Source organism: Drosophila navojoa, chromosome 2, assembly GCF_054131105.1.
Source record: "Drosophila navojoa isolate 15081-1374.11 chromosome 2, UAZ_NAV_1.0, whole genome shotgun sequence".
NCBI classification, from domain to species: domain Eukaryota; kingdom Metazoa; phylum Arthropoda; class Insecta; order Diptera; family Drosophilidae; genus Drosophila; species Drosophila navojoa.
In genome coordinates this window covers 21,102,423-21,124,701 of record NC_142890.1, presented here as the reverse complement: position 1 = coordinate 21,124,701, position 22,279 = coordinate 21,102,423, and the positions used below count along the sequence as shown (strand labels likewise).

The 22,279-nt window shown below is 41.1% G+C and overlaps 5 protein-coding genes across 12 annotated transcripts; 2 read left to right on the top strand and 3 right to left on the bottom strand.

The window, feature by feature from the left end:
- The first annotated feature begins 1,945 nt into the window (after positions 1-1,945).
- Positions 1,946-4,255, top strand: Ms (neuropeptide receptor myosuppressin). Of its 3 annotated transcripts, none has more exons than XM_018112854.3 (3): positions 1,946-2,104; positions 3,540-3,748; positions 3,807-4,255. In XM_018112854.3, exons 2-3 carry the CDS (start codon positions 3,541-3,543, stop codon positions 3,896-3,898), a joined length of 300 nt encoding a protein of 99 aa, XP_017968343.1. In that variant the 5' UTR covers positions 1,946-2,104; position 3,540; the 3' UTR covers positions 3,899-4,255. The 3 variants fall into 3 exon arrangements, with proteins under 3 accessions (XP_017968343.1, XP_017968342.1, XP_089112558.1); XM_018112853.3 differs by having other exon boundaries at positions 1,947-2,104; positions 3,528-3,748; XM_089256432.1 differs by having other exon boundaries at positions 1,954-2,104; positions 3,521-3,748.
- A 2,705-nt stretch (positions 4,256-6,960) lies between these two features.
- Positions 6,961-10,079, bottom strand: LOC108659775 (uncharacterized). Of its 2 annotated transcripts, XM_018112849.3 has the most exons (6): positions 9,446-10,078; positions 8,963-9,382; positions 8,728-8,890; positions 8,403-8,621; positions 8,173-8,333; positions 6,961-8,095 (listed from the first exon to the last, which is right to left on the bottom strand). In XM_018112849.3, the coding sequence occupies exons 1-6, from the start codon at positions 9,771-9,773 to the stop codon at positions 8,046-8,048; spliced, it is 1,341 nt and encodes a 446-aa protein (XP_017968338.1). In that variant the 5' UTR covers positions 9,774-10,078; the 3' UTR covers positions 6,961-8,045. The 2 variants fall into 2 exon arrangements, with proteins under 2 accessions (XP_017968338.1, XP_017968336.1); XM_018112847.3 differs by having other exon boundaries at positions 8,728-9,382; positions 9,446-10,079.
- Positions 10,080-10,262: 183 nt separating this feature from the next.
- Golgin84 (golgin A5) lies at positions 10,263-12,146 on the top strand. Its single transcript, XM_018112842.2, has 2 exons — positions 10,263-11,610; positions 11,686-12,146. Exons 1-2 carry the CDS (start codon positions 10,263-10,265, stop codon positions 11,898-11,900), a joined length of 1,563 nt encoding a protein of 520 aa, XP_017968331.1. The 3' UTR covers positions 11,901-12,146.
- LOC108659771 (C2 domain-containing protein 5) lies at positions 10,306-20,112 on the bottom strand. 5 transcript variants are annotated; one of them, XM_030390909.2, is made up of 12 exons: positions 19,706-20,111; positions 19,339-19,640; positions 18,936-19,281; positions 17,733-18,322; positions 16,488-17,669; positions 16,226-16,252; positions 14,926-15,256; positions 13,744-14,856; positions 13,412-13,499; positions 12,981-13,352; positions 12,653-12,925; positions 10,306-12,588 (listed from the first exon to the last, which is right to left on the bottom strand). In XM_030390909.2, exons 1-12 carry the CDS (start codon positions 19,867-19,869, stop codon positions 12,526-12,528), a joined length of 4,851 nt encoding a protein of 1,616 aa, XP_030246769.1. In that variant the 5' UTR covers positions 19,870-20,111; the 3' UTR covers positions 10,306-12,525. The 5 variants fall into 5 exon arrangements, with proteins under 5 accessions (XP_030246769.1, XP_030246768.1, XP_030246770.1 ...); XM_030390908.2 differs by having other exon boundaries at positions 16,488-18,322; positions 19,706-20,112; XM_030390910.2 differs by lacking the exon at positions 17,733-18,322 and having other exon boundaries at positions 16,488-16,852; positions 19,706-20,089.
- A 91-nt stretch (positions 20,113-20,203) lies between these two features.
- On the bottom strand, positions 20,204-22,147 carry LOC108659774 (5-taurinomethyluridine-[tRNA] synthase subunit GTPB3, mitochondrial). The gene is made up of 2 exons (XM_018112843.3): positions 21,410-22,147; positions 20,204-21,346 (listed from the first exon to the last, which is right to left on the bottom strand). Exons 1-2 carry the CDS (start codon positions 21,905-21,907, stop codon positions 20,360-20,362), a joined length of 1,485 nt encoding a protein of 494 aa, XP_017968332.1. The 5' UTR covers positions 21,908-22,147; the 3' UTR covers positions 20,204-20,359.
- Between the last annotated feature and the right edge of the window lie 132 nt (positions 22,148-22,279).

The window sequence follows — 22,279 nt, the reverse complement described above, 5'->3', positions numbered from 1 at the left end:
TGTAAAAGACCCCTTACCATTCCCATTTCCACTTCCCACTTCCATTCTCATTGCCGTTTCCATTTCTCTGCCCACTTCTGCGTCCCTTTCCATTCGGGCCTCCGGCGCACTATGTGCACATATGGCAGCCGCTATGCTGTTTAACCTGATTTCTGCACTCAGCATCAAAGACCACAAATGTGTTTAAGTAACCTTGTTAGTGGGCCATACTGTGACCTACACATTTGACATCCGCCAAATCCGCTGATACACTGCACCACAGCGGAGCACATTAACATTGAGAGATTTGCTTTTATCATACGGGAATTTGAAGGAAACTTTTATATACATATGTATGCCAGTTCTATTTATTAGGAAGTAGAATAAGTTATAATACCAGAGTTCGGATAAATGTCGAATATATTAACGCTAATTACTCGTTCCTAATAAGCATAGGATAATGTTTATCTTATGCTTAAAATATATGTATATAAATAGGTATTTTTAAAAGTCCTGCTCGCTGCAATTTATGAGAGGCAGTCAAAATTTAAAATAAATAAAATAAATCTTTGCAGTCACTTCAATTTCGCAAATGCGAGAAATTATTACAATTATAATATTACTATATTCAACTATTCAGCGTCAAGCTAATCTATATCTATATAGCTGATCGCTCAGAAATCGGGCAACAATTTGTATCAATGTTTTACAGCAAGAGTCTAAATAATGAAATATCGTGTGCATTTCTTTTAAGGTAGTGGCATATTGGTAAGAATAACTGGGCTGTAATAATAAAACTTTAATGCAACCGAAATTGAGTGGGAAATAGATTAACAAAATTAAGAACTACAACGCACTCACTCATTCAATTTACATACATGTATAAAAGATTTTACGAAATGTTGTTGAAAATATGTGCTTGTTTTACCGACTCACCCAAATTAAAAAGTAAAATAAATAAAAAACAACACTTGGTAAAAATAGCCAGAGTAACAATGCTTTATAATTTTATATCCTAGCCTCCATTTCCAAGCACAAGGAACAGTTGTAATGTAATACATATTGCTGTTAACTTTTTATATATTATATTATTTTAAAATTTTTATTATATTAACAATTTTAGTATTCATTTGGAAAGTATAGTGGGTAATGCATCAAAATCGACAAACTGAATTTCGTAAGTAATTTCTTGACACTAATTCAAGTTGTTCGTTCGCTTTGTTATATGTATGTATGTACAGTTCGCCCTCTTTCGACAGTCAGTCAGTTAGTCAGTAGAATATGTAAATAGTCAGAGTCTAGCTTGTCAAAAAGTTTGCATGCCAAACACGCGCCATGGCAAATTAATTGCAACGTTTCGCCTGCAAATCCCAACCTCATAAACTGAAGATTATTTGACTTCGCGTCACTTAACTTTACTTACTTTACTTTATTTACCGACTTAGAGCAACTGAAGCAGCGCTTGTAAGTGTCTAAGGACAATGCAGCCAAGGTGTAGCTAACGACATTCATAGATTCACTTAAAGGCAAACGAAGGATGCTTTAACATAAGTCTATCAATTGTGATAGATGGCTCGTAAGTGCAATATTAACTACCTATAAGTGGGCGACGCTCATAAACAATGCGCTTTTATAACATAATTAAAAGCTGATAAAACTTATATAATAACATATTGAGCGGCATGTTTGTGTCTCCATTTTACGCTATTGTCTAAAGTTGCAAAAGTACCCAGCATTACATCCAACATTTGCTGGGCTGGCGTCGTTGACGTATACGCAATATTTGTGTACGCCCACCAACCGGCGTGCTACTGTCTCTATCTGCTTAAGCTCAACATGTGGTCGTTTGTCGTGTGTGTGTGTGTGTGTGTGTGTGTGTGACTGCTCGTGTAACTGTATGTCAGCCAATGGCGTGCTTGCATTTGCTCTGTGTGCGTGCCCAGCGGAAGTAAATAAAAGCCGATGTCCTGTCAAAGCAGACCATCATTCGAGTGCCTGCGTTCAACAAGTTCGTTTCAATCAAGCAGTGAAAACTCACATAGTATTTCCATCGTAACACTTGAAAGCTGTTGAAGTCGTATTCTAAGTGATCTTTTAACTAACGTGCATCAAGAAGAATCAACAGGTATTTAGAGTGTACTAAAATTTAGAAAGTTTCCTCGAAAGCTTAACAGTTGATATTAATACTTTTAGAAAGAACTATACATTTATCAATAATTCTAATAGTTGAAAATATATTAAAAATGTGTGCTTTTTTATTGGGATAACCACATTAGAATATTTGGCCTATTTTCAATAGTCCTTATCTTAATTTATTACTTCAAAATATGTATCTGTTTAACTTCTTACTTTTGTTTATTTACTTTAATATCTCATCTCTCTCTACTCAGGCTAAACTCAACTAACTTAGACAATTACTAATTTTATTAAAAAGTAGAATTTTATTAGAAACTAGAATTTATATATTTTTTATCAATTTGCAGCCATTATTAACATAGAAAGAACTTAAACAGTTGCTCAAATTTATTCAATATATTTAGCTTACTTTATGTCGATCCTAATATACCTTGAAATACATTCAATAAGAATCAAAGATTTCGAGTCCTATTTTGCATCAAAACTAGTTGGGAACCCTAAGAATAATATTTTTGGCAGACTCAGCTGCAAATTCTGAATAAATCAAAACTCTATGAACTATCTGTTTTACCCAAAAATAATGTATTACAATATTATTATGATACGGGGAAAAGGCTGTATGTTTGTGTATATACTTTACTGGTACTACACATAATAGAAGCCTTAAGTCTTGTAGTTTAATTATAACATTCACAAAAACGATGCACTTTCAGACTGTACCTAGGCATGCTTTTCTATGATTCGCGCTGTCCTTAATAGAAACATATGTAATACCTGTTGTCCATCGACTGACGCACTCATCCATAGAGAGTTGTCGAGAAAACAGTCAGTCTATTGATAGTACTAGTGCTGCAACTGTTTCTAAGCTCCCTAAATGCATGAGCAACACGTAAATGCATGTTAGTCAGTTAACAGGATTGTTGACACAGCCTCTCGTATATATGTATGTATGTATGTGTGTATGCAAGCACGACTCATCGTTCGTTCTATGGGGCGTACTTACATATATATGTGCAAATATACATCTTCATCACGCTGGAGGACAGGCAGTTGCTCCGCTCCACCTGAGGCATGTAATAGAAACAAATTGTCTGGCACGTAAACACATTAGCGACGTCTTCTGGCTGTTGTCATCAAGTTTTGCTGGGATTTGGATTTAAAACAAAAAGAAATATAAAATATTGCCCCTAGGCAGGCAGGCAGTAAGCTAGTCAGCTCGTCAAGCAGGCAGCCAGGCATAACTCCTTTAGAACACCTTGAAGCCATTGTCTTGGCAACAATAATCACGCACGTAGCATTCAAATTATATCAGTTAATCAAAATTAGTTAGGCGCACTTAGCCTGAGGGCTTCGCTCACGAGCTATTATCTGGGGGGAATTTAAACCATATTTGTCAAGCTTTAAGCTTCGAGCTCTACTTGCAGGATGTCCCACGTACAGATGTTTGCGATCTGCTTAGTTGCCATCGTCCTGCTGGCTGTGTGCGCGCACAGTGCGGCCACCCCGACCCCACTGTGCCAGCCCGGCATACTCGACGAGATGCCGCAACATATCAAAAAGGTATGCGCGGCACTGGAGAACTCTGATCAATTGAACTCGGTACTCAGGTCCTACATCAACAGCGAGGCATCTGGTTAGCAACTCATGCACGAAGTATTAGAATATATATAAATATATTTCTCAATTTACAGCTCTTGTGGCTAACTCCGAGGATCTGCTGAAGAACTACAACAAACGCACAGATGTCGATCATGTCTTCTTGCGTTTTGGCAAGCGTCGCTAAGGCGCTTCACAGAGTTCAATTCCATCTCTAATCGATTCAGCGACACGACCCCGACTACTCATGTTTTTCGCACTGATCAACAACAAAATGGCGTCTTCTTCTTATATGCATAATTTACTCTCTCGGCACAACAGCGTTTAATCGTTAATTAATCAACTTGGAAGCTCTCTAGTTCAATAATCGAAAAAATGTATACGATATAGTTACGTGTGAACTTTTCAAAATTGTACATATTTATTCGCCAAGGACCCCCGAAAACGTATTATACTTGTTGATGTATTCGATTGTTTTGTAAAAGCTTTTTATTTTGGAGCACTTTATTATTGCCAATTACAAATAAAAATTGTATAAATCATACTTTATTCCACATAATATTCACTAATAATAAATGGTAGATTTCCCGCACATAAGGCACTTGCGAAAATTAACTATTAATATGTAACATGTAACTCCTGTACGAAATTGTAAATCCCTTAATTTTGTTTAATAAATTCTCCTTTTAATCTTCTCAAACTAAATGCACTTCGACATTTTTTGATACATTCGATATCCTTAAAAATAGTTGCTGAGTCGGATAGTACTTTTAATTTTATTTATTGGTTCGTAAAGATTTTGATTAGAATCCAAAAATAAAACTAAATATTAAAGTAAAACTATAGATCATATAATACGGACTTTTTGATAAAAAACGGACTTTCTGTTGTGAAACGGACCTGGAGTTCAGTATTTAATTAGACTTTGGATTGTCAAGACCAGATGAGAGGATATTATAACTTAAACTATCAACAAAACAGTTTAAATAAATGAATTTACAAGCATCTACAAAACTTAGACATTTTCAAGTCACTATTATTTATTACTAAATTTGTTCATAGCTGGACGGGATTTTAGATTTGTATTATACTTTATTATATATTTTTTTATTATGGCCTTTTTTTTTAAATATATTTTCTTAAACTCAATAAAGAATATAGAAAAAGGATTAAAAGTTGATCGAATGCTACATCCGTTTCCATCATATTAACATCTGATCCTCTTCAATAATTTATTTTAAGCAAATTTCAAGTTAATGTAGAATTACATCACGTATATACAGGCGATCCCGGTTATTCCCAATTTATATAAATATTATGCGTATAATAAACAATTACTTTGTATGTGTGTATATTAGTATTTCACAAATTCTGCTGCACAACGAAAAATGGAACTTATTTAATTTCAAGTGCCGGGCTCCGTTGATCAACAATTGTATTTGTTTAATCGCTCCAATCGGTTTTAGCCGTTTATATTTATTTTGCTTTAGCTTGCTGTAATAGAAACGTATTAAAAATTCTGCATAGTTGATAAAATGTTGTTAATTCGCATATTTTTGGTTTTCATTTACATTGTACGCTGTTTTTATTAAGTAAATTATTTAAATAAACAAAAATTAAACAAATAATAGAGCAAAACGTAAATAAAGCCTTTCACATTAAATAGTGAAATGAATACTGTTTGTAAAAGTCTTTTGGTTTTATAAAAAATCTTAACAAACGATTTAGTTGCAGATTTATGATTTGGCTTGAATCGTTATTTAAATCTTCGTACTTTGGTTTCATATGAAATTCAGTTAGCTTTACTGTTAATTCTCAGTTTCTTTCATAATTGCATGGGCTGCATAAACAAGACCAACAAATTCTTCTAAGGGCATCAAATTAATTCGAATGTTTTTTTACTTGAAAAAATAATAAAATATTTGGAGTACCTACAGTAATATTATTGTTTTTGGTTTTAATTATTATTTTGCCTCTTTGAAAATATTTTTGTCTTTTGTTTTTGAATGTATACTTTTTATATTTTCTTTACTTTTAGTATGGCTTAGTTCCCAAGATATTTATATCTCATTTAGTGGCATTGGGGAAATAAAATAAAAAACATGTAAATGCCTTAGTTTATTTTTAAAATAGATTTTTTGTATTGTTCAGTCTTTTCTGATTTCATATATCACTTTGTTGTTTTCTTTATTATATTTACTATTCTCTACTTTTTAGCCTTTCAAATAATTTTTGTTTGATTTTTCTTTTACTTTTCAAATTAAAAATAAAATGTTTTTTCACATAACAAAAGTGTAAATAACATAAAAGTGCAATAACTCAAACAAAGTTTATATTATTTATTTTCAAAATAGTTCGATCCTGTATTTTTTATATCACGATATTGTCACCTTTAAATAATCCTTTGATTTGCTTGCTTCACACTTCAAAAGCGTTTCAAAACGATTTTCGTTTAGTTTACTTTTTTGTTTGTTTGTTTTTATAGTTTTCTCATTCCTGTAAAAAGAAAACTAAAGCTACGTGAATTTGATAGAAATGCGGCAAGGACCGCAATTTAACGTGATAAAACTCAACATTTCTTTATATTTAGATATACAAAATAGTCTTGCAGACTACAGAGAGAGCTATAGGGTCGATACATAAACTCAGTAGAGTCTATTCTGACACAAATGGACGGACATAGAGTTGCCCCGCAAATAAATGGGCTTGTTATCATTTTGAATGCTTTAAAGTGATTCTGTTCGTTATATTTCGAGTATTTAATAATGAGAGTTGAGTTGTCACTTAGTTCAAAGTTTTTATAATTAATAAGGAATGTTATCCTTAAAAAGGCTTTCAGCTTAACTTACCAAATATGTGTGTAATTGTTTTCTTTTTTTTTTTTGTTAATTACTATGAGTCTTTAAACTCTTCAGGTTTATCTCATTAATATAATTTTGGTCTTTCTCTTTCTTAAATTTTTATGTTTTTTTTTTTTCAATCATCAGTTTAAATATTTTAGACGAAGATTTGTGTTTATCTATATAAATATCTGTTTCGATGAACTTTTTATATCGTCTTAATACGAAAGATTCTTGTTCTTTTCTTCGGGTTCATTTGGGGGTTATCTTTGTTAATTAATATTGTTTTGTATTTTTCTTTTTTTCATTTTGTATTTAACGTCAGAAAGCTTTTCGCTTATGTTGGTCTTTAATTTTTGAATATTGGCTGCCTTTTGATAAAAAACAGCTGCGTTTTTGTTTTTCTTACTTTCTTTTTCTTTTTTTGTGAATTGTATTGTTGCACTTTTTGTATTCGCTTAATTAGTTGAATTTGTACTATAATTTTTGGTATAAACAAAACATTTCAAATAATAATATTTAAGTTTAAATAAAGTTTAATGCATTACACACATTTTGAAACATTATTTTATTGACTTTGATAAATTTTAAGATTTGTTTTGTTTTGCTAATAAATTGTTGTGTATTTCTTTGTTTATTTTTTTCCTTTTTTGTTTTGCTCAGCTTAATGAATAAGAATTACATTATTACGATTTTGTTGCTTAATTTGTTGCTATTAATAGGAAAAAAAATTATAGCTGTGTTCTTTTTCACGTCAATAGATTATAGAAACAAAAAATATTTGAAAAGACTTAGATAAATTTTCAGATATTTCAGATTAAAAAAAGTAGAAATAAACAAAAGTTCCATTTGTAGAGATGTTTTGCATATTAGCAGTTTGCTTATTAACTAAAATTTATACATTGCAATTTTTGTATACAATATGACATGATTCACATAATTGATATTTTTGTTTTTTAGTTTAGGCTCTCATTCATCAAGATACGATAAATTGAATAAATTTAATGGTAATTGTAAAATAAAAAGAAATAAACATAATTCGTTTTTATAGGCCGGAGCTTTAAACCGACGCAAGGCTCCATTTGTCCACTAACAAACATTTAATAACAGGCAATACGATATTATCGCCAGTCACATGGATCGGGTATTGGTCAAGCATAGACGAACAAACACAAAGGTTTTGGATAATAGGATAGGTTGTTGGGGCAGGGGAGGTGAAAATCAAGACGTAGCAACACGTTTTAACTTAAACGCTAGGAAAAGAGAACTTTATTCTTAATCTAATTGTGTGTTTTGAGTGTAATGTGTGTATGTGTGTCTACGTGTAGGTATTAATTTATATAGCATTCAAATTTCTGCATTAAACATCATATCATTATGCTCGTGCTGGCCCTAATCCCTTATTTTGGTATTTGGCATACGTGTTGGAGCACGCGCAGCGTTCTTCACTAAAATGTATATCGCCATTCGAGGGATGCGGCAAACTGTTGTTGTTTAGTAATAGGCAGCTGCATTTGAATAGTTCTGCGAATATGCCTGCGAATCTATTGGTGGGGGATGCCGACAAATTCGATGATGCAGATGTGTAATAGAAAATAATGACTAATTAACAATTACTTACCATAGCCAGCATAGGCGCGCTCATCATAGCTAGCGCTCTGCTGACTGTAGTCCGCTTGTCCGGTTGCATTGTAATCAACTGCTGTGGAGCCATACTGTTGGCTGTAATCTTGGCTATATGACTGATAGCGCGTGTCCGGCTGGGCGGCATAGCCCGTAGAGCTGGAATTCAACACAAATTCTATTAGCAAAAGCCACAACTAATTTTGGTAATATTTGCAGCCCACTTACTTATATCCTTGGTATTGGCTCTGATCGTACTCGCTTCCGTGATGCGACGCATAGCTGCTGCTGGCCGCTGTATTTGCCTGGGTTGTGTGTGCTGCATAGCCGCTACTCTGACCATAGCCATTATAACCCTGCTGGGAAGTTGCTGATGCGCCGTAGCCGCTTTGCGAGTATGGATCGACCTGTTGGGTCTGGTCGTGCGTCTGATAGCCACCATGATGGCTGCAGTGAACGTTGGCATTAATATTATGATCAATTTAAAGTTCTATTTATTTAAACTAATAATAAAATGGAATTGTTACTAGAGTCGAAAATGTATTGGACTTACCTTGGTGCTGGAGCATGATGGCTGGGTGGGGAGCCATAAGTAGTTTGTGACATATGCTGGGACGCCGCATGATACTTTGGTGTAATGGGGCGCTGGCTATAGGGTCCGCCTTCGTATCTTCCACGCTTGGGACCTGGTCCTCCGGGTGCGCCACGTTTGAGAGCTGGTACCGGTGCAATTTGTGTATTGACATTATGAGCCTGTTGGTGATGTTGCATGGGTGGCCGACTCATACCTTGATTGTAACCACCGCCACGTCCGCGCATCGAGCCACGACGCGGCATTCCTCCATGCTCGCCCCCGGGTCCGCCCATGGAGTTGTTATGATGTGAGTGCGGGTACATTCCATTGCCGCCACTGCCGTTCATGTGTGGATTGTATCCGCCGCCTCGTCCACGACCTCCGAATGGGCCACCACGTCCTCTTAACCGACCTGCGTATGGCGGTGGTCCTCCACCGTTGCTGTTGCTGCTGCCAGGCGCACCGCTCGCTCCGTGCGTGTTCACCACTGCTGTGGCTGTTCCAGCTGACGCAGCTACTGCATCCGTGCCATCTTCACCTGAAGTTTCGCCGGCTTGCTGCTCTCCAGCTGCCGTTGCTGTGGGTACCGGCGATACGGTCTTATTGTTGTCGGCACCCGTGTGTTGCTTAGGCGCTGTATGGATTTCGTTATGTAGGTGATCCAAGCAACAATTGCTGTAATTTCGTTTGTACTTACGCTGTTGGTATAGGGGTGGACGTCCCCCTCGCATGCCCATAGGGGCACCGCGTGGTTGAAAGCCGCCGCCACCACCACGGCCCTGGTAGCCCAAACCGCCTCGAGGACGCATGCCGCGCGGCGGACCCTGCATCATACCTTGCATTGGGGGACCACCGCCGCCCATACCGCCACCTCGCATGCCACCCATAAAGTGACCGCGACCCATGCCCCGACCACGTCCACGCTCGAAACTGCCCCGCATGGGAGGACCTCCACCGCGACCTCTGTAGCCACCGCCACGCGGCCCACCTACAGGAGGGGCCGCAACTTGTGTAGCTCCTTCCATACTTTAGTTGGGGTTATAGCAACAACAGTAGTTACTCTACTTTTAATTATTTTACGCCGCCCGCTACACTGACACACATACACACACACACACAACACTCGGACGCGCACAAACGTTAGCCGTTTTTAGTTTGCAAGGGCTTTTCACCAATTAACGCAGAAACAATAATTATTGTAATATGCAGCTGGTCGGTTACTATTTCACCACTTTTATATGTTCGTAAATTTTTTTGCAGTTACCTAAACATAAAAACGCGTCCGAGTACAAGTGAAAAAATATGGCGGCGACTATTGATTTTTGTGTGTGTGTAATGCTAAAAATTATCGATAAGTGTGCCAACAACATATATGTATATCGATTGTTGTATGTGGGATGTTTTCAGTACTGAAAATATAGTACTGATGATTTTATACAGTACTGGCACTGACATAAACAAACTACTTTTCCACGTATCAAGGATTTTGTAAGCTTTGTTTCTGTGATTTAGAAATGTCGTCGTGGATAACAGGGTTGGCGGATAAAGCAGAGAATATTTTAAACAAAATCGACCAGAATGCTGCTACAGCTTTGCACACGGAAGCTGGTCCAGCGTTAGATGCTATGAAGAGCAGTCTCACCAGCAGCACACAATCTCTAAAAACAACACTCTCTCCAATTAAGCGTCCCACCAGCAGCAGCAGTACTCCTATGTCTTTGTCCATGGTCGGTAATAGCGCATCCAGCAGCAAAAGCGAAGGCTCCCAAGTGTTGACCACAGAGCTACGACAAAATTTACCAACATCGGCCAGTTTTTCAGTCAATCCAGATGACAACGGAATGGACACAGATGAGTTGGCGGCTTTCAAGATAGCTCTTAATGAGATCACCAGTGAGCGTGATGAGCTGCGCCTGCGACTTGATGGACTCAACCTCGATAACGAGAATCTTGGCCTGAAACAGCGAGTACAGGAGCTGGAAAGTCTAACACAAACATTATCCGAAGAGCGCGACAAAGCTGTTCAAGAGTTGAGCGAGGCGCAAGCAGCGCAAATGGCTTATGTACACTCCATATCTGAATTAGAAACGAATCTCGCCAAGCTGCAGCAGGAGTATGTAAGCACAGCGCATAAGCTGCAAATGCAAACCAAAGAGACGGATCAACAGCGCCTTGAGCTACAAGAATATCGAGCCAAAGCTCAGCGAGCACTACAGGGCAAAGATGCCCTTATCGCTGAGCTCAAACAAAATCCAGTTACAGATGGTTGTGAGCTGTCTGCCAAGGACAGCGAAACTCGTTTCTTACAAATCGAACTTGACGCTCTAAAGCAGGAGTTGCAGCACGCTAGCGAGGAACAGCAGCGACTGCGCTTGCAGCTTGACGACTATATGGCATTAGAGCGTCAGCACGAATTGGAGCTCGGCGTGGCTCGTCAGCGTGAAAATGCACTCAACAAAGAGCTTCGTACAGCTCGCGAGCACAGCTTGGCCATCGAATCAGAGCAGCGCATGCTGACTCAAGAGTTGTCATCCCTGCGTCAACAGATGAGCAACCAAATGGCTGCCTCTGCCACTCGACTGCACGAAATGGAGAAACAATTACAACAGCAGCGACAGCTCGTTAACGAAGCTGGCTTCAGCAGTGTCAAGATTGACTACGAGAATCGTTTAAAAGCCCTCACTCAATCGTTAGTAGAGCGTCAGAGCCTTCTGGAACGCGTAACAGTCGAGCGCAATGCTCTGCGTATGCAGCATGAGAATATGCAGGCGCAGCTGCAACAGCTGCATTCTGTTGAAATGGGTCATCAACGAGGAGGCTCAAGTTCACGCAATACGCTGCTTTCCAACAGCACAGATGATGGTAGGTGAAATGATTGGCCGAATGGATTCCGCTTTTCTTACAGTTATGAATTTTGATATTTGTCTCTTCTTTTAGTCAAGGCACAGTTTCCCCTGCTAATGCATCCGAGTCCCTTCGACAATCGCGTCGCTCGCCGCTTTAAACGCGCTCTGCGACAGGCAGATTCCGTGGGCATACGGGTTGGCGCCTTTCTGCGTCGGTATCCTATGATGCGCATCTGCATAATAGTTTACGTTGCGTTGCTGCATCTTTGGGTTATGTTTGTGCTGCTTTCCACGACTCCCAATTGAATAGACAGATAGACAACTGTTGGATACTTTTTGGATTCTAATTTCAAAGATTGCATATTATTTAGTATTAGATATAATATATGTATATATGTTACATAAGTTATTGGCTGACTTTTGTTTTGCCAAAATTAATTACACTTCGCTGTGTATACTGTATAATTGCTAAGAGCTATGCCTCACAGCTGAAGGCATCAAATTATCTATCAAAATGTAAATTTAATAAACATCTCGGCTATGTACAAACTACGGTCATGATAATTGCGAGTAGCTAATTTTTAAACATTAAGCAAACAAATAACAATACATGAAAAATTCATCCTACATCTTGAACGTCAAGTCACAGTTCAAATATTGCATGATTTCAATTTGATAGACGACACAGTAGTATGCACCAGTACAACTACTATATGTATATTTAAGTAAACAGCGCTTCTACATGGGATCCTCACACTATTGACCCATACAACGCCGAGTTAGAGAGCCAAAAACTACTAAGAGTTGGCATCCAGAGTGAAGTAGAGGAAGAGAGAAAAATTCAGAGAGCAAAACCGGGGCTTCTTCAGTAGTAAAGACTTCTTGGACGATTCGCGAAGAACTGGCGCTATATGCCCCGCAATCGGTTGTATCAGTCGTCGGCAAAGTAGTTGACATATACTGCATCACCGCCAATGCTAATCAGACACTGTCCCTGCAATACACAATAAAAGAACCATAGCAGTACAATGGCACATTAATGAGAATTCGTATATTACCTGATTCTTGTGCTGATTGTCGAACAAAATGAGTTCGGTCAAATAGAATGAGACCATTGCATTGCCGCCCAGCGAAGCAATATGGGCGCGCACAACTGCCAGCAGTTCGGTAATGAAACTATGCACAAATCCGCTAATGCCGCCGTTCTCTCGTATTGAGGTGCTCTCCCTAATGAAGAAGAAGTTCAGATTGCCCAAATACTTGTCAATACGACCACCCGGTATGAAGCTAAGTGGTGTCAGGTCTACGCCATAACGATCGCGAAGTGGAGACTGTGCAGAAAAACCATTAGTTCGTCGAATTTTAAATCAGAAAAACGTAGCTTACGTAGCGACTGCGTGGCGGCGCGCCTATATTTATTAGTTTTGGTGCAGGGGAGGGTGTCATCAGATTAGAGAGTCGCGATGGCGAAGTCTTTCGCACTTTGAAAGAGCTCATGCCAAAGGGAGGAATGGCCGAGCTGGTTGGCGTGGGTGTATCAACCATTTGATCTTCGTCCAGTGGAAATATGTAATCCTCTTCTTGCAGCATGCGCTTACCATTCATCTCCGGCTGGGATTGAGTTTCGTGAACAGCCGGTGCTGCATCACTCGAACCATTTGGTAATTGTGCGGCCGCCGGTGCCCGGCGACGGTATTTCATTTTATTGCCATCGCTCAAGCCCATGGCCATGCCGGTGACAAGTAATTGGATTTGGTCCTAAATGTGTGTGAATCGCCACTTATTAATAATTTCACAAAAATATCTAAATTGCATACCGTTTCAGGCAAATCCAGTCTAAAGCGTAGATCGCATATTGCACAGGGTATCATTGTGCGCAGCTTGAAATATATCGTCTGCAGAAGTCTGTGAGAAAAAGCAAATAAGAACAATAATAATTAGTGAATTTTAATGGAGAGCTACGTTCGTCTATAAAATAATGTACATTCAATTTAAGATAGTATAAATTAGAAAATTAAATTGAAAATTGAATAGTTACATAGAGAATAGGTTCAGAGGCTTTTTATATGCTGAAATCATTTGATTTAGATTTAATCGTTATATCTATTTGACATATTATTTTCAAGGTTTTGATGAGCTACCAACTTACCGCTGAAAGTGCTTGGGGAATCCATTGACGCTCTGTCCCACGTCGAGGCGAGCTCGCCATACTTGCGTAAACATTTGAAGGTTTTTAACAGCATCCAGCTCCTGCATGCCGGGCACCTGCTGTGTGTTAACCACATGGAAGCCCTCGGGTGGATATGGTTCCATGAGTAGTGAAATGATTTCCAGGTCCTCGATATCATCTACCTCAAGTACACAGAGCTCTTTGTTGCCGCAGTTCAAATCGATTTCATTCATTTCCTCATCATCGGAATCATCCGTATCTGATTGCTTATCGCCGCCTGCTCCGCCACTGATGCTAGCCAAATCGGGATCCATATTCTTTAGCTGATAGATCTCTTGGTTGCGCTCAAATGTCTCCTGCAATTTCTTCTGGAGCTCGTTGAGCTTCTGCTTGTCCGTCCACGAGTTACCGGCCATTATTTTTGGCACCATCGGCACGGGCAATGCAGTCAAAAATAGTGCCGTACCCGTGGCAATTAATGCTATCATGCGTTCGCCAATGGCCACCTGGGTGCGCAGTCCAAAAATGGCATTCATGCCTTTCGCCTTCAGTTTATTGATCAACACACGATGTAGCTCGTACTCCAGAAAGGGCAATCCATCGGAAATCTCTTTGGCATTCAGTTCGGCGCGCAGATCCCTCTTGGCGCGCACCACCTGAGCCTGCATGAAGCAGCCACGTCCAGTCACCTGCATATATTCCGGCACTTCCAGTGTGGCCAACAGAACATCCGGCACTCGGCCCTTGCGGCAGATAGCGCACTTCTTCATCTTGATATTAAAGGGTACGTTGCCCAAATTGTACGGCACGTGGCAGATGGCACAGGTGTTACGTTGGGAACCTTGATTTGGAAAGCCGAAGCGTTTACTAGCCGAGCCGTTGGCAGTACCCTGCGAGCTGCCGTCCTTGACAGAGGCTGCTGCTTCACCAGCGCTGCCATTTGCCTCTCGATCCTCCATGGAGTTGGACATGGCGGTCACATTATTGGTTACCTTTGATATGGCGAAGATGTCCGTTTGCGAAATAGACCGATTGAAGACCATGTTAATAACTGCAGCGGTTCCAGTAGCTGACAAAACACACACATCGTCGCTGCAGAATCAAATATACAAATTAGATAACGATAAAATCATTGTGATGCATTAAATTTTGTCGACCTACGATATGCTTGTGGACTCCGCGTAGCCCAGCACCACGTTGCAGCCCAAAGAGCGGGCATGTGAGCGAATTTCCATGCGCAGCTCCGTCCACCAGCTGTCACGCACCTCCGGCTCATCGGGATTGGGTACACGTTCCAGGAGTTTAACGGACCGTGCTGCCACAGTGGCGCCCAGGTGCAGGATGAACCCAGTTGGATACTTGGTCATAGTTAAGAACGGATACTCCAGCATGTCCAGACTGTCGGTTGTCTTGCTGCCCACGGTGGGTGTGTTCAAACGCATCATAGCCGTGGCCGCCGCCAGTCGCTCGCTAGCCACGCAAACGGAGTTACCTGCCAATGGAAAATAACGTTAGAGTCGGATGCTATACAACCGAACTTGAATGATAGGTCCACAGGTTTACAACGTTAAGGCAAGCGAGAACATAGTATGGGATAGATATGTGTGATCGAGAGGCGTAATTAAAGTTCGCTTGGATTACATAATTTCTGGCCTAATGGAAATAATAATTATGTATCTCAAATACCAAGATTTAGTCTTTGGCGGAGGCTAAAACACATTTACGAATTTGCCTGAGGTGTTTGCCAGAATCTTCGTTAATTAGATTAGCAACCGATGGCTGAAAGAAAATTTCTTGGCATTCTTATACTAATTTATTATTATCTATAATTATTATTTAATTTTGTTCGCCAATATGATTTTTTTAATGAAGATTCTAGCCAGAATCTTCACCTTCCATAGACTCAAAAAAAAAAAGTTCTTATATGAAGATTACAATTTTGTGTAGTCCTTAAACGAATTTTGCTCTTAAACATGTTTCATTATCTCCTTTACACAATGTCAATTGATTTAGATGATGGATGGAATGGATCCGATGAGAAGTCATAATAACTTTGTGCCATTTTTCATTTTAGATATACATATGCTTATAGGTAAGATGATGATTTCAAATAGATATATATTTTTAATATTATAATCATTAGGATATAAGAGGCAAATACATAGTGAGAGAGTGATTACAAGTACACAGTATTGCAAGCAGCTCAGAAGAGGAGACTGGAGAGGTGTTAAAACTTATATGAATGTATAGAAGAGAGCTTAGCTGCAACGATTTACCTGCCCACAAATTGACCCACACACTTATATACTCACATACCCACACACACGCTCAACACAAAGAGGTATTACATTGACATTAATACACAATTACATCGATAATGGACATCGAAACTTATAAATAAACAGACAGAGAGAAAGAGAGAGAGAAAGAGAGTGAGAGAGAACGAGTGACAACTACTTACGCTTACGATGCAATGCATAGGCTATGCCTGTATGGTGTTTGATGCAGCAGCGGGCGCAAAGAGAGAACATTAGAAGAGTTTGTGAGTTACTCATGAGAGACACGAGACACACACAGACACATACACACAGTCACAAGGTTTCGTTCGGCTCAATGGAAACACTCGTAGTCTTTTCACAGCGAGGAAGTATTTATACCCCTACTTAGCCTATGCTTAATTCCTATGGCACTTATTATCAAACGGAAGCCAGAGAGCTACATACCTTTGGGCGTGACACTCAGATCGGAGTCGGACGAACGACGGCAGATCTCACTCACTTCCTTGACCTGCACCATTGTTGTGGCCGTCGAAGTAGTCGATGTGGATGCACTGTCCGCATTTGTGCCACCCGAAATGCCGCTCTTGGAGGGACTGGGCGTTAGCTTTGACCGATTGCTGGTAACCGGCGATGCCAGCTTTTTACCATTCGAACTATTCTCGATCGACGCAATTGTGGTGGGTATGAGCACGCCCTGTGGTGTCGACTGTTGTTGTTGTTGCTGTGACTGCTGTTGTTGCTGCTGCTGCTGCTGTTGTTGTTGCTGTTGCTGTTGCTGCTGTTGCTGTTGCTGAAGCTCGCTGCTGGACCTAGTTGAGCGTTGTTGTTGGTTTGGTATGGCAAATGGCGAAACAGAATAGCATGGAGCAAGCAATGATGATTCATTATTGTTGTTACTATGGTTAGTACTATTAGAGATATTTACAACATGGTCTAGTTCGAAATCGGGTGGATCATAATAATCAAAAGCACGCGACTGCTGTGAGCTATTTTCGGATTCTGTTGGGGTTGGGGTCGATGGGCAAATGCAGACAACGGGCGCAACTGGCAGCAACGTGTTCGGATATTCTTGAATTACTTCTTGGGCTACTGGAGGTACTGATGGCGGTGTCGTTGGTAATGCACGGGAATCAAACTTTACTAATGGTGCAACATCTAGAGATCTAACGCTTGCGAAGTGCGAAAGCGAAGCACAGCGTTGCAAATTGGATTCGTAGCTGGGCAAGTGATTCAGCTGCAGCATGGATGCAAATGCACTCAGGTCTGCACAGGGCCAGTCGAGTGCGCTGCTTGTGGGCAGTTCCGGCTGTGAGCTGTAATACGATTTGCGTTCCATAGACGGCTCGAGTGCAGCAGCGGCCAGCAGCAGGGAACGTTTCCGTTGGACTGGCTGCTTGGGTGTCAGATGCATCAGTTGTTGGAGACGACGCGAGAAACCCTTCAGGTCCTCGAGCAGCGTGTGTCGCTTGGGCGTCAAATCGAGCTGGCTCTCACAGCTGCGCGTCTCGCCCGGCTTAATCCAGTTATCCTGCAGTTCATCATCATCTTTGAAGGCTTGCAGCTGTTTCAGCTCCTCGTCACTTGAGTCGCCTTCTGCTGCTGCTGCTGCTGCTGCACTGTCAATGCCTGGGGCAAGTATTTCAATTATAGACAACGAGTCCGATGAGTCCGTGGAGCACGTGGACTTACGCTGAAAGGCATCCATTTCCAGATCCGGCGCTGAGCGTGTATTCTCCTGGTACACGGGCAGTCGTGGAACTGCCAGTTGACACATAGATGGCCCAGCGCCCGTGTCATCGCTAATCGAGCGTGTTATGGCTTGCGGTGCTCGTTTGCCCATTGCGTTGCGCGACTTACGGCGACGCTTTGTGCTTGATCCGACTCCGCTGAATATATTGCTTAGCGATTGCGTGGCATTCTCCGGTATCTTGGGCTCGATGCGCCGCAAAAGCGTTGCGTACTTCTCGCTAAACACATTCCGCGACGACAAAGTCATACGGTGCATGCGATGTCGCAACCTTTTCTCTCGTGTTCTCTCGCCACGTTCATCCTCCTGCCTCAGGAGATTTTGCATAACATCCGCATCCTCCGTATCGCTACTGCCGCTTTCCAAGTAGAACAACGTTGCTGCCGCTGCTGCTGCTGCCGCCGCCGAACTGGGCGAGCTAAGACTGGGCTGCTTGTATATATTAAGACGATATTGAGGTGATCTGCCGGACAGTGGGAGGCTAGCGCTGCTGCCACTGGTGCAGTTGAGAAAATCTAAATATTTTTGGACTCTATATGGGGTTTAAGGGTCGATTAGGGGCGGTTGAGTGAGTGTTGTAGTTTGTTTTTGTTTGGTTTGTTTGTTTGATGTTATAGATACGACACGAAAACAACAACGATTTTGAACATGTGCAATACAACAACGAAAAAACGACAAGGAGCACAGTACAGATTTTATTTTTGTGTACAAAAATGAGCGTTAAACGACGATTGAGTTTTTATATATCATTCGTGATCGTTGGATAGAGGGAAAAGCATTCAAAAGAAGAGAATAGAACATTTTAGAACATAATTTGAGCTTTAGCCACGAGGACCTACAAGCAGACCTACTGATTGGGAATAAACTTATATTGCTGGGGGCACATAATATAATATTTTTTATATCATGGAACTGTCTTATACATCAAATTAGTAATTTAGCACGGTCACAATAGATCTATTAAAATTCTTGAATTCTGTAATAGTTAACTTTATAATATTTGATCATTTAGGAATGTTATCCCGGCTTGTTTTTTGGAAACAGAATAAAATGCAAATATTTTGCATTTTAACAATTTTTTTAAGACATATCCATGATAAATGTATATATTCCAATAATTATTTTTGTTTTTTATTAATACTCACTCTTCGATGAGGGCTATGTCTGCACTGTTTGGCTGACTGGTGCTGGTGTCCTTGATTAGGGTGACAGCTGTGCCGACACCACGTGCCACAACTCCAACATCACCTTCTAGATCAAAGCACTGCGTATAGCCGATGACTGCATTGGCGCCCATGTTAATGGCCTTTAATCCCATTTTGCGCTGCACCTGGCCAGAGAGCTTGAGGAAGACAACCTGTCGTGCCTCGTTGGAAGCGCGTGGTGTGCGGATCTTGTCGATCCACTGATACTCTGGATCATCATTAACCACCAGTTCCTCGACAAAACCATGGATGACTTGAGCACGATAACCAAAGGGAACACATTGTGCTGAAATCGGGCGAAAGGGGCTATTAGATTTGCTTTACACATTAATTTGCTACGCACAATGAAAGAAGGGAATACCACAAGAGCTCTGGCGAAACTTGTTGGCATCGGAGAACAGATCCACCTTCACAATTATGTTTATTTCACCGCGTATTCCGTGCATTGTGTCGAAGACCGGTATCCACCCAGAGAGCACGATGCCCTTGCCATGGGTCGACTGACTAGAGCTCTCCAGACAAAGTGGATTGAGACTTATGTTCACCTTGCCAATCGCATCATTTGCTGAGTATGTGTCATAGTCCATTAGCCGAATTTGCAGCGGTTCATCCTGTAGCTCTGCGTCGTCAACTTCAAAGCGAAACCTGCACAGCAGTAAATTATAGACATAAATGATGCCGGCTAAAGGGCGAGTGACATAGGCACATACCAATCGGTATTCCATGTGGGATTCAAGCTTTTCCGAAACACCTCCGTTTTGTGCTCTTTGTTAGCCAGCTTAATTTCCACAAAGGCATCCGTTGTCTCGCTGCTCTTGTCCATCACTGGCAGATTACGCGCAGCTTTTATTTTGACGCCCACTTTTCCTGGCATTTTGGTGCCTGCCGACGCCACTCGCTAGCTTCGTAAACTGCCCCGAACAATCACCGCACAACACGCACACCGTCCTAATAGAAATACTCTTTATTTAAAACGCCAATTTGCACGTTGTTTCTATAATTTCAGCCAATGTTTTTCATATTTTCTAGTGATGTAAGTGGACACTGAGCAATCGGTGTATCTATCGATAGTATTTTTTGCTACAAATCCTTATCGGATTCAAATTTTGATAGACTGCTTTAAATAGGGGTATTCTATTTGATATCTCTAACGAAACGAAAATATGTGGGATATATATTTATTTATTTTAATCCTAGTTTTAAATATGATTTGAATTGATTTATTTTCGAAAATTTTATATTATTGGACTGGTTAAATTTACAAGTTAATATTAATGGCTGATGGTAGCGATAGTGCATTCGTCATCCAATTCTCTTTGTTTGCAGTCTATACAATCTTTGTACTTAATGATTAGGAGTATGAACTATTTTCCAATGCAAAAGTCTTTGAAGATAACATCCAGTATGTCTTCGCAGCTGACATGTCCAGTGATGCGTTCGATGCAGCGCACCGATTTACGCAGCTGCTGCGCTGCTATGGCCATGTCAGGGTAGACATCGGGTTTGTAATCTCTTAGGAATATCTCGATGTGTTCGATGCAGCGCTCCAGCTGCTGTCGATAGCGGCTGTGCGTGATGCGTGGATGTTCCGCCTGCGGTGTTCCACATATTTGTTGCAGCAGCTGCTCTAAGGAGCCCAAAAACTCCGGCAAGTTGTCCTGCTTGTGGCATGATATGCACAGCACATCCTTTAGTTTCCTGAGATGGTTAATCTCTTCCGCTGACAGCGTGTCCGTTTTATTTGCCACCAGCTGCAAGCGTTTTCCCCTGCACAGCTCCTTTGGTATGTCCAGCTCCTGCAAATAGCTGTCGATACGTCCATTTAGAGATTCATTGCTGTCCACATCTCGCAGAACTTTTGCATCTGCCAGCAGCAATATAAGGTCAGACTGAGCGAGACATTGCTTTGCACGGGCCATGCCCTCTACCTCAATTGCGTCCGTTGTGTGTTTACGAAGTCCGGCCGTGTCCGCAAAGACTACGGGATAGCCGCCAAAGCTATGCGTTGTCTCGATTATATCCCGTGTGGTGCCCGCCTGATCGGTCACAATGGACACTGCACGTTGGCAGAGCAGATTTAAGAGGCTGCTCTTGCCCACATTTGGAGCTCCGATGATGACGGTGCGAACACCGTCTCGTAGCAACTCGCCCTGCCGCTGGTCATTCAGATGAGCACGTATCTCGCGCTGCACGGCTTTCAGTTCCTTGGTCAACTTCAATACTACGCCGCCTTCTATTTGCTCATCCTCGGCGAAGTCAATGTACGCCTCTAGATGTGCGGCACAGCGAATAAGACGCTTGCGCCAGTTGTCATAGAGGCGACCCAGAGTGCCGGTGCTTTGTAGCAATGCCTGGAAAAGATTTGCTTTTAATACGAATTGCATAACATTTACAGTATATATATATTTCTTTACCTGCTTGCGCTGTGCCTCAGTTTCGGCGTGAATCAAATCGGATAGGCCTTCCACTGCGGTCAAGTCCAGCTTACCTCCGAAAAACGCTCGCTTTGTAAATTCACCCGGCTGTGCGGGCCGTAGACCCGGCAATTTGCCCAGGGCATCGAGCATGGCTGCAATGACGGCCAACGAGCCGTGCACTTGAAACTCACAAGCATCTTCGCCCGTGAACGAGGCTGGCCCGGGAAACCACAATAGCAGACCCCTGTCGATGATCTCTTTGCTGGTGGGATGATAAAATGATTTCAGGTATGCCTGCCGCTGCTTCGGCTCGTATTCGCTGTTGTTCACAATAGCGCGCAGCGCCTGCTTTGTCTGTGGCCCGGACACACGGATGACGGAGACGCCGCACTTGACGTGCCCCGAACTGAGGCTGTAAATGGTGCAGCCACTCGAGCTGGCAAAGTGACGGAATACAGCCGAAAAGCTATTGGAAACGCTCCTCAACAGCGCCATGCCAGGCAAATAACAGCGAATGAATAAACAAAGCTGAAGACAAAGCCAGATGATTTTCGCAAACAATACTATTGCGGCATCGAGTACATTTGCAGCCCAGCTGTGCCTAGAGTTGCCAGATGTATTGCAGTTTACTCCGAAAACTGGACGTTCTTCAGGAGCGACTTGGCCAGGTGAATGCAAAAAGCTTCCATTATGATTTTTAAAAATCCAACAAATAGACAAAATCCCAGATTGAGTTTACAAATGAAACTTTTGTGGCATCCAGTTATTGGGCACATTTAGGTTAGAGTTGTCAGATGCATTGCATATTATTCAAATTTATTTTGTTTCCGAATTAATGAATTTTATTTAATTCACTTTGATTTTTTT